The sequence below is a fragment of the Drosophila montana genome, unplaced genomic scaffold, assembly GCF_035044405.1.
Source record: "Drosophila montana isolate Dmon_TW-CO22-7 unplaced genomic scaffold, ASM3504440v1 contig_3215_1, whole genome shotgun sequence".
NCBI lineage: Eukaryota > Metazoa > Arthropoda > Insecta > Diptera > Drosophilidae > Drosophila > Drosophila montana.
The window spans coordinates 4,063-16,227 of record NW_026998095.1 but is presented as its reverse complement, the minus strand read 5'-3'; the positions used below and the strand labels follow the sequence as shown (position 1 = coordinate 16,227).

Sequence of the window (12,165 nt, the reverse complement as noted above, 5' to 3'; positions counted from 1 at the left end):
CATCAAATTTTAAAAATTAAAAAAAATCTTTAGAAAATATGCTAAGAACTGTAATAAAATTATTTGTTGCTGGCATCCGTCGTATTGAAGACGATTTCCCAGATATTAATTCGTGTTTTATTCGTTTGCCAAACGACAGAAAACACAGATTTTCGTTTAAAGCTTACTTTTACAGCCCAACATCAGAATATTTCATCAAAATTTTAAAATTAATCAAGAACTTTAGAAAATATTCCAAGAACTGTAATGAAAACATTTGTTGCTGGCATCCGATCGTATTGAACACCATTTCCAGTATTTTTTTTAAAAAATGCGTGTTTTATTCTTTTGACAAACCACAGAAAACAGAGATTTTAGTTTAAAGCTTACTTTTACAGCGAAACAAAAGAATATTTCATTAAAATTTTATATTCAATCAAGCACCTAGGAAAATATGCCAAGAATAATAAAAATAATAAAAATTATTGTTGTTGGTTGAACGTATTGAACACGATTTTCCAGACATTTTTAAAAAATGATTTAAGGTCGTGTTTTATTATTTTGCCAACAGACAGAAAATACAGATTTTAGTTTAAAGCTTACTTTTAAAGCCCAACATGAGAATATTTAATCAAATTTTTAAAATAAATCAAGAACTTTAGAAAATATGCCAAGAACTGTAGTAAAAATATTGGTTGCTGGAATCCGATCGTATTGAACACGATTTCAGAGATTTTTGTTACAAATCATTTTATTTCGCGTTTTATTTCTTTGCCAAACGACAGAAAACACAGATTTTAGTTTATATTTCATCAAATTTGTTAATTCAATCAAGCACCTAGGAATATATGCCAAGAACTGTAATAAAAATATTTTTTGTGGCATCCGATCGTATTGAACAAGATTTCTCAGATTTTAGTTAAAAATAGTTATATTTCGTGTTTTATTAAACGACAGAAAACACAGGTTTTAGTTTAAAGCTTACTATTACAGCCCAACATAAGAATATTTCATAAAATTTTTAAATTCACTCAAGCACCTACGAAAGTAGTCCAAGAACTGTAATAAAAATATTTGTTGTTGCTATCGGTTCGTCTTGAACACGATTTCACAGATTTTTGTTAAAAATCCTTTTATTTTGTGTTTTAATCCTTTGCCAAACGACAGAACACACAGATTTTAGTTTATAGCTTACTTTTACAGCCCTACATAAGAATATTTCATCAAATTTTTAAAATCAATCAAGCACATAAAAATATTTGTTGTTGGCATCCGAACACGATTCCCCAGATTTTTTTAAAAAATGATTTTAGGTCGTGTTTTATTCTTTTGCCAACAGACAGAAAATACAGATTTTAGTTTAAAGCTTACTTTTAAAGCCCAACATGAGAATATTTAATCAAATTTTTAAAATAAATCAAGAACTATAGAAAATATGCCAAGAACTGTAATAAAAATATTTGTTGTTGGCCTCCGATCGTATTGAACACGATTTCACAGATATTTTTAAAAAATGATTTTAATTCCTGTTTTATTTGTTTGGCAACAGACAGAAAACACAGATTTTTAAAGCTTTAGTTTAGTTTAAAGCTTACTTTTGAAGCCCAACATGAGTATATTTCAACAAATTTTTAAAATTATTCAAGAACTTTAGAAAATATTCCAAGAACTGTAATAAAAATATTTGTTGTTGGCTTCCGATCGACTTAAAAATGCTTTCCCAGATTTTATTAAAAAATTATTTTAAATCTTGTTTTATTCTTTTGTGAATTGATAGAAAACACAGATTTTAGTTTAAAGCTTTCTTTTAAAGCCCAACATGAGAATATTTCCTCAAATTTTTTAAATTAATCAAGAACTTTAGAAAATATGCTAAGAACTGTAACACAAATATTTGTTGCTCGCATCCGATGGTATTGAACACGATTTCACAGATATTTGTTAAAAATCCTTTTATTTTGTGTTTTAATCCTTTGCCAAACGACAGAACACACAGATTTTAGTTTATAGCTTACTTTTACAGTCCTACATAAGAATATTTCATCAAATTTTGAAAATCAATCAAGCACATAAAAATATTTGTTGTTGGCATCCGAACACGATTCCCCAGATTTTTTCAAGAAATGATTTTAAGTCGTGTTTTATTCTTTTGCCAACAGACAGAAAATACAGATTTTAGTTTAAAGCTTACTTTTAAACCCCAACATGGGAATATTTCATCAAATTTTAAAAATTAAACAAGAACTTTAGAAAATATGCTAAGAACTGTAATAAAATTATTTGTTGCTGGCATCCGATCGTATTGAACACGATTCACCAGATTTTTTTAAAAATGATTTTAGGTCGTGTTTTATTCTTTTGCAAACAGACAGAAAATACAGATTTTAGTTTAAAGCTTACTTTTAAACCCCAACATGACAATATTTCATCAAATTTTAAAAATTAAACAAGAACTTTAGAAAATATGCTAAGAACTGTAATAAAATTATTTGTTGCTGGCGTCCGATCGTATTGAACACGATTTCCCAGATATTAATTCGTGTTTTATTCGTTTGCCAAACGACAGAAAACACAGATCTTTCTTTAAAGCTTACTTTAACAGCCCAACATCAGAATATTTCATAAAATTTTTAAAATTAATCAAGAACTTTAGAAAATATTCCAAGAACTGTATTGAAAATATTTGTTGCTGGCATCCGATCGTTTTGAACACGTTTTCTCAGTTTTTTTTAAAAAACTGATTTTAATTCGTGTTTAATTCTTTTGTCAAACGACAGAATACACAGATTTTAGTTTTAAGCTTACTTTTACAGCCAAAAATAGGAATATTTCATCAAATTTTTAAATTCAATGCACCTAGGAAAATATGCCAAGAACTGTAATAAAAATATTTGTTGTTGGCATCGGATCGTATTGAACACCATTTCCCGTATTTTTTTAAAAAATGATTCTAATGCGTGTTTTATTCACCACCATTTGAACACCATTTCCCGTATTTTTTTAAAAAATGATTTTAATGCGTGTTTTATTCTTTTGACGAACCACAGAAAACACAGATTTTAAAGCTTACTTTTACAGCCCAACAAAAGAATATTTCATCAAATTTTTATATTCAATCAAGCACCTAGGAAAATATGCCAAGAATAATAAAATTAATAAAAATATTTGTTGTTGGTATCCGATCGTATTGAACACGATTTCCCAGACATTTTTAATCTTACTTTCACAGCCGAACATAAGAATATTTCATCAAATTTTAAAATTCATCCAAGAACTTAATAAGATATGCCAAGAACTGTAATAAAAATATTTGTTGCTGTTATTCGATCGTATTGAACACGATTTCACAGATTTTTTAAAAATGATTTTAATTCGTATTTTATTCTTTTGCCAAACGACAGAAAACACAGATTTTAATTTAAAGCTTTCATATAAAGCCCAACATGAGAATATTTCCTCAAATTTTTTAAATTAATCAAGAACTTTAGAAAATATGCTAAGAACTGTAACAAAAATATTTGTTGCTGGCATCCGATGGTATTGAACACGATTTCACAGATATTTGTTAAAAATCCTTTTTTTTCGAGTTTTATTCCTTTGCCAAACGACAGAAAAGACAGATTTTAGTTTATAGCTTACTTTCAAAGCCCTATATAAGAATATTTCATCAAATTTTCAAATTCAATCTAGCACCTAGGAAAATATGCCAAGAACTGTAATAAAAATATTTGTTGTTGGCATCCGATTGTATTGAACACGATTTCCCAGATTTTTGTTAAAAATCGTTTTATTTCGTGTTTTATTCTTATGTCAAACGACAGGAAACACAGGTTATAGTTTAAAGCTTACTTTTACAGCACAACATGAGAATATTTCATCAAATCTTTAAAATTAATCAAGATCTTTAGAAAAAATGCTCTGAGTTGTAATAAAAATATTTGTTGCTGGCATCCGATCGTATTAAACACGATTTCGCAGATTTTTTTAAAAAATTAATTTAATTAGTGTTTTATTCTTTTGTCAAACGATAGAAAACACAGATTTTAGTTAAAGCTTACTTTTAAAGCCCAACATGAGAATATTTCCTCAAACTTTTTAAATTAATCAAGAACTTTAGAAAATATGCCAAGAACTGTAATCGTATTGAATACGATTTCACAGATTTTTGTTAAAAATCGATTTATTTCGTGTTTTACTCCTTTGCCAAACGACAGAACACACAGATTTTAGTTTATAGATTACTTTTAAAGCCCCCTATAAGCATATTTCATCAAATTTTTAAAATCAATCAGGCACATAGGAAAATATTGCAAGAACTGTATTAAAATGATGTGTTGTTGGCATCCGATCGTATTAAAAACGACTCCCCAAATTTTTTTAAAAAGTGATTTTAAGTAGTGTTTTATTCTTTTGCCAACAGACAGAAAATACAGATTTTAGTTTAAAGCTTACTTTTACAGCCCAACATGAGAATATTTTATCAAATTTTTAAAATTAATCAAGAACTTTAGAAAATATGCTAAGAACTGTAAGAAAATTATATGTTGCTGGCATCCGATCGTATTGAACACGATTTCCCAGATATTAATTCGTGTTTTATTGTTTTGCCAAACTACAGAAAACACAGATTTTAGTTTAAAGCATACTTTAACAGACCAAAATAAGAATATTTCATCAAATTTTTAAATTCAATGCACCTAGGAAATTATGCCAAGAACTGTAATCAAAATATTTGTTGTTGGCATCCGATCGTATTGAACACGATTTCCCAGATTAATGCTGTTTTTATTCTTTTGCCGTACCACAGAAAACATATATTTTAGTTAAAAGCTTAATTTTACAGCCCAACAAAAGAATATTTCGTCAAATTTTAAAGTTCAATCAAGCACCTAGGATAATATGCCAAGAATAATCAAAATATTTGTTGTTGGCATCCGATCATATTGAACATGATTCCCCAGATTTTTTTAAATAAGTATTTTAATTCGTGTTTTATTTTTTTGCCAAAAGACAGAAAACACAGATTTTAGCTTAAAGCATACTTTTAAAGCCCAACATGAGAATATTTCATCAAATTTTTAAAATTATTCAAGAATTTTAGAAAATATTCCAAGAACTGTAATACAAATATTTGTTGTTTGCATCCAAACGTATTGAACATGATTTCCAAGATTTTTTTTAAAAAATGATTTTAATTCGTGTTATATCAATTTGTCAAACGACAGAAAACACAGATTTTCATCAAATTTTTAAAATGAGTCAAGAACTTTAGAAAATATTCCAAGAACTGTAATAAAAACATTTGTTTCTGGCATCCGATTGTATTGAACACGATTTCTCAGTTTTTGTTATAAAATTGATTTCAATTCGTGTTTAATTGTTTTGTCAAACGACAGAAAACACAGATTTTAGTTAAAACTTACATTTAAGGCCCTACATAAGAATATTTCATCAAATTTTTCAATTCAATCAAACACCTAGGAAAATATGCTAAGAACTGTAATAAAAATATTTGTTAATGGCATCCGATCGTATTGAACATGATTTCCCAGATATTAATTCGTGTTTTATTCGTCTGCCAAATGACAGAAAACACATATTTTAGTTTAAAGCTTATTTTTATAGCCCAAAATATGAATATTTCATCAAATTTTTAAAGTCCCTCAAGCACCTAGGAAAATATTCCAAGAACTGTAATAAAAATGATTTTAATTCCTGTTTTATTTGTTTGGCAACAGACAGAAAACACAGATTTTTAAAGCTTTAGTTTAGTTTAAAGCTCACTTTTGAAGCCCAACATGATAATATTTCACCAAATTTTTAAAATTAATCAAGAACTTTAGAAAATATTCCAAGAACTGTAATAAAAATATTTGTTTTTGGCATCCGATCGTATTGAACATGCTTTCCCAGATTTTTTTAAATAATGATTTTAAATCTTGTTTTATTCTTTTGTCAATTGATAGAAAACACAGATTTTAGTTTAAAGCTTTCTTTTAAAGCCCAACATGAGAACATTTCCTCAAATTTTTTAAATTAATCAAGTACTTTAGAAAATATGCCAAGAACTGTACCAAAAATATTTGTTGTTGGCATCCGATTGTATTGAACACGATTTCCCAGATTTTTGTTAAAAATCATTTTATTTATTATGTTTTATTCTTATGTCAAACGACAGAAAACACAGGTTTTAGTTCAAAGCTTACTTTTACAGCCCAACATGAGAATATTTTATCACATTTTTAAAATTAATCAAGAACTTTAGATAATATGCCAAGAACTGTAACAAAAATATTTGATGCTGGCATCCGATCGTATTGAACACGATTTCCCAGATATTAATTCGTGTTTTATTCGTTTGCCAAATGACAGAAAACACAGATTTTAGTTTAAAGCTTACTTTTACAGCCCAACATAAGCATATTTTATCAAATTTTTAAATTCACTCAAGCACCTAGGAAAATATTCCGATCATATTGAACATGATTCCCCAGCTTTTTTTAAATAATGATTTTAATTCGTGTTTTTTTTTTTGCCAACAGACAGAAAACACAGTTTTTAGTTTAAACCATAACATGAGAATATTTCATCAAATTTTTAAAATTATTCAAGAACTTTAGAAAATATGCCAAGAACGGTAATAAAAATATTTCACAGATTTTTGTTAAAAATCATTTTTTTTCGTGTTTAAAAACGACAGAAAACACAGATTTTAGTTTAAAGCTTACTTTTACAGCCCAACATGAGAATATTTCATCAAATTTTTAAAATCAATCAAGAACATAGGTAAATATGACAAGAACTGTAATAAAAATATTTGTTGTTGGCATCCGATCGTATTGAACACGACTTCCCAGATTTTTTTACAAAATGATTTTAATTCGTGTTTTATTCTTTTGCCAACAGACAGAAAACTCAGATTTTAGTTTAAATCTTACTTTTAAAGTCCAACATGAGAATATTTCATCAAATTTTTTAAATTATTCAAGAACTTTAGAAAATATGTTAAGAACTGTTATAAAAATATTTGTTGCTGGCATCCGATCATATTGAACATGATTCCCCAGCTTTTTTTAAATAATGATTTTAATTCGTGTTTTATTTTTTGCCAACAGACAGAAAACACAGTTTTTAGTTTAAACCATACTTTTAAAGCCCAACATGAGAATATTTCATCAGATTTTTAAAATTAATCAAGAACTTTAGAAAATATGCTAATAACTGCAATAAAAATATTTGTTGTTGGCATTCGATCGTATTAAACACGATTTCCCCGATTTTTGTTAAAAATCGTTTTATTTCGTGTTTTATTCTTATGTTAAACGACAGAAAACACAGGTTTTAGTTTAATGCTTACTATTACAGCCCAACATAAGAATATTTCATCAAATTTTTAAATTCACTCAAGCACCTACGAAAGTAGTCCAAGAACTGTAATAAAAATATTTGTTGTTGCTATCGGTTCGTCTTGAACACGATTTCACAGATTTTTGTAAAAAATCCTTTTATTTCGTGTTTTACTCCTTTGCCAACAGACAGAAAATACAGATTTTAGTTAAAACTTACTTTTAAACCCCAACATGAGAATATTCCATCAAATTTTAAAAATTAAAATAAATCTTTAAAAAATATGATAAGAACTGTAATAAAATTATTTGTTGATGGCATCCGATCGTATTGAACACGATTTCCCAGATATTAATTCGTATTTTATTTCTTTGCCAAACGACAGAAAACAGAGATTTAAGTTTATAGCTTACTTTTAAAGCCCTAATAAGAATATTTCATCAAATTTTAAATACAATCAAGCACCTAGGAAAATATGCCAAGAACTGTTATAAAAATATTTGTTGTTGACATCCGATTGTATTGAACACGATTTCCCAGATTTTTGTTAAAATCGTGTTATTTCGTGTTTTATTCTTATGTCAAACGACAGAAAACACAGGTTTTAGTTTAAAGCTTACTTTTACAGCCCAACATGAGAATATTTCATCAAATTTTTAAAATTAATCAAGAACTTTAGAAAATATGCCAAGAACTGTATCAAAAATATTTGTTGCTGGCATCCGATCGTATTGAACACGATTTCCCAGATATTAATTCGTGTTTTATTCGTTTGCCAAACGAAAGAAAACACAGATTTTAGTTTAAAGCTTACTTTTACAGCCCAACATAAGCATATTTAATCAAATTTTTAAATTCACTCAAGCACCTAGGAAAGTATTCCAAGAACTGTAATATAAATATTTATTGTTGGCATCCGATCATATTGAACATGATACCCCAGATTTTTTTAAATAATGATTTTAATTCGTGTTTTATTTTTTTGCCAACAGACAGAAAACACAGTTTTTAGTTTAAAGCCTACTTTTAAAGCCTAACATGAGAATATTTCATCAAACATCAGACGGCTGCGGACATCATCCAAGCAGAAAATAACAATCATAATTACAGCCTAAGAGCAAATAGTTTTTGCGCGCTCTTTGTAAGCTGCTGCCCACTCTCTTTCTGCATTGCTTTGCTTTGCATTGACTCCCGCTGCCCTTCGCCCTTAACCGGCGCGCGTCTTATTGGAGTTTCGTTTCGTTCGCTTTACATATTGTCATAGTTTTTAGTTTTTTTCGTTTGATCGCAACCTAGGCACAACTAATTCGAGTTGGCTGCCAAGCAACAATATAAAAACATAATCTCTACTAAGTACCCTGCGCGGCAATAAATATATTCGAAAACAAATATACATAAGTTTTGAATTTCGCTGCACACAAGCAGTTAGAATTAATTAGTTGCAAAAAAGCTTGCAACTACACATTTTGGTGACCCCGACGTGATCTTTCTTCTATTTTTCTTATACTTCGTTCTTATCGTATCAACAAACAATTTATCAATTTAAGCACAACAGTGGTGAGCCCTTTGCTTGCGCATCTGCATACAGTTGGTTGTTATACATAAACGCCGTAGCAAAATCCCCGTTATAAACAGCTATACGCTATCTCGCTCGAACGACACTTGTTCGGCTGTGTGAACCTTGTTGTGCGCTACATTCATAATGTTTGATGAAGGTGCAAGTGCAAATGGAAATGATGAGGCGACATCAGCTAGTCAAGTGGCGGTTGGAACCCAGGCTGCTGTTCTTAAAATAAAGATTAAGAATTTAAGTGATCGACTCAATAGATCCTCTGAACTTTATCCCGCTCGACTTCGCGATGTTGATGACTACGAGCTGCAAGATTACATAAGCATGGCATCTGACTTGCAGGCGAAATTTGAAACAGTCTATGATAGTTTGTTAGATGTGGGTCATGCCAGCGTTGAAGAGGATCTTCAGACAAGTTTTGAGTCAACTATTAGGCAGCTACGGGTGTCCCTTCAACGCGAACGCGGAAATCGCAGCAAGGTTTAGCAGATTCCGGATTGTTCCACCTTCAATTCTGCCGCAGCCGATGATTCGCGTTCTACCTTTATGTTCCAACCCACTCTCGATTGCCTCAACTTAAATTGCCGGAGTTTAGTGGAGGCTACACAGAATGGGCCGATTTCTCGAACATGTTCACCACGGTCATTGACAAGGATCCGTATTTGACCAACATTGAAAAACTCCAGCATCTACGGTCATGCCTTAAAGGAACAGCACTGGATACAATTCGCTCCTTGGAAATTTCAAACGCTAATTATGCTGCCGCTTTAGAACTGCTTGATAAGCGTTTTAATAACAAGCGTCTTATTTTTCAGGCACACATCGCTGAAATTTTGGGTTTAAGGAAGGTGGATAAGGGCGCGACGACACAGCTGCGCGAATTTTCAGATAAGCTCAACTCTCATCTACGTGCTTTAAAATCGATGGGCAGTGTGGAACAGATCGCCGGTTGCGTCATAGTACACACGTTGCTGCAAAAACTAGATAGCGCTACGCAAGCTAGCTGGGGGGATGATGCGCCGTTGGACGTCATACCATCATGCGAGCGGTTTACAACCTTCATCGAGAGGCGTTGCCAAAGGCAGCGGATCACGCTACGACAATGTACACGCCTAGCTCCCATGTGGGCCAGAACAACAGTAGTAGAAGAACGTTTGTAGGGACTAGGAATGGAACGAGTGCTTGTGTGTTTTGTGAAGTCGCAGGTCACTCTATTTATAAATGTTTGCAATTCGCAAATTTATCGCCCTCGCTGCGCCTTCACGAAGCCAAGCGGCTTGCGCTGTGCTTAAACTGCCTGCAAAGGGGACATCAACTGAGAGTATGCGGCTCCAGCGCTTGCAGAGTTTGTGGAAGCAAGCATCATAGCTTGTTGCATCTTGGCAACACAAGCAGTCACATCGCTGCTTCTAGCTCAAACAATGCACAAGATACCGAAACTTATTCGTCATCCCAAAACACCTTGGCGGCAATTTTATCTTCGCCACTCACTACCGCCCAGCATCTCAAGCACGATGTTGTCCTGCTTGCCACTGCCGTCATCAACGTGAAAAATCGCGCTGGCTCCTTGGTGCCCTGCCGTGCGTTGCTCGACTCTGGTCGCAGTTGCACATCATCACCTGTCGTCTTGCTCATCAGCTCCAGCTGCGCAAATTCAAGTCAACAGCAATCGTCTCTGGCATTGGTGATGCAGCATTTGCGTCCGATGGTTTTTCGGTCAACATCAATGTCAACATCAATGTCAAAGTGCCATGGCAACACCAGCGTGCGTCTCTTATGCTCCAAATCGCGTGTCGCGCCTGTGAAAACCATCACTGTACCAAAGCTGGAACTCAGCGAAATATGCCAAATGAAAGTGTTTGACTGTCGGTATTTCTGTTGGTCAGACTCTGCCGTGACTTTGGATTGGATTCGCAATGATGCTTCGAAATTCAATGTTTTCGTTGCCAACCGAGTCGCAGCCATCCAAGAGCTCACCACTGGAATGGAATGGCATCATATTCCCACTGAATTAAACCCGGCGGATATAATTTCACGGGGAGCGCTGCCTAGTGAGCTCTTCCGGTCTCCATTATGGGCCAATGGTCCGAGTTTTCTCAGTAAGGGAAAGGAAGAGTGGCCTGCCTCCTGTGTACCTGTCGAATCCTTACCAGAACTTCGACACAAGGTACTCCTCGGAACTGCAGCGCAACCTGATCTCTCGATCGGCTGAAAGTTCATCAATTCGTTTTCCAAGCTACAGCGGGTCTTTGCTTATGTTTACAAATTTGTAAATCGAATCCGAGGAGCTGAACTAACTGTTGACCACTTGCATCATGGCACACATTGGTTGCTGCGGTCAGTGCAAATGGCTACTCTTAGCGATGACTACCGTCTAGCTCAATGGCCTCTCTTGCACCATTCCTTGACGACTTCGGCCTACTCCGCATCGGTGGACGGCTGAAAAACTCGTCGTTAGACTTCTCAGCGCGACATCCGATTATATTGCCCCGTCAGCATCCTGTGACGCGAGCAATCATAGTTCACTTTCATAAACGAAACTTCCACGCTGGACCTCGCGTTTTATTGTCTTCGATTCGGCTCCAGTACTGGCCCATTGGCGGTCGAAAAACAGTCTCCAGTATTGTTGCCAAAGGCATAATCTGTTTTCGTGCCAAGCCACAATTGGCAGAGCATATAATGGCAGACCTACCAGCTGATCGTCTTGATACTTCGTATCCCTTTATGGTCACTGGCGTTGATTAGTGTGGACCATTTTACTACAAGAACGAAGTGCGCAACAGGCCACCAGTGAAATGCTATATCAGTCTGTTCATATGCTTCGCTACAAAGGCGGTGCACTTAGAGCTTGTAAAGGATTTGTCCACAATATCGTTTCTAAACGCCCTAAAACGTTTCATCCTGACTCGATCTCGACCTTCAAGGATCTGGTCTGACAATGCGACAAACTTCGTAGGTGCCAAGAACGAACTAGCAGATCTGAGCCGCCTGTTCCTGAGTGACGAGCATGTCAAGGCCGTTAACGAGTTATGCCTATCCGACTCAATTGAATGGTTGTTCATCCCTCCTCGCTGTCCGCACTTTGGCGGACTATGGGAAGCCGCTGTGAAGACTGCTAAGCACCATTTTTATCGATCTGTTGGCTCTTCCATTTTGGATTTCGATTCGCTGCGCACGCTCGTCTGCCACATCCCGGCAATTATTAATTCTCGACCATTACTTCCACTTTCAGAGCATCCAGGTGATCTTGACGTCTTGACACCCGCACA

General features: G+C 33.6%; 1 protein-coding gene across 1 annotated transcript; it reads left to right on the top strand.

Moving 5' to 3' along the window:
• The first annotated feature begins 9,525 nt into the window (after positions 1 to 9,525).
• Positions 9,526 to 10,056, top strand: LOC135432877 (uncharacterized). The gene has a single exon (XM_064688739.1). It carries the CDS (start codon positions 9,526 to 9,528, stop codon positions 10,054 to 10,056), a length of 531 nt encoding a protein of 176 aa, XP_064544809.1.
• Positions 10,057 to 12,165: the final 2,109 nt, after the last annotated feature.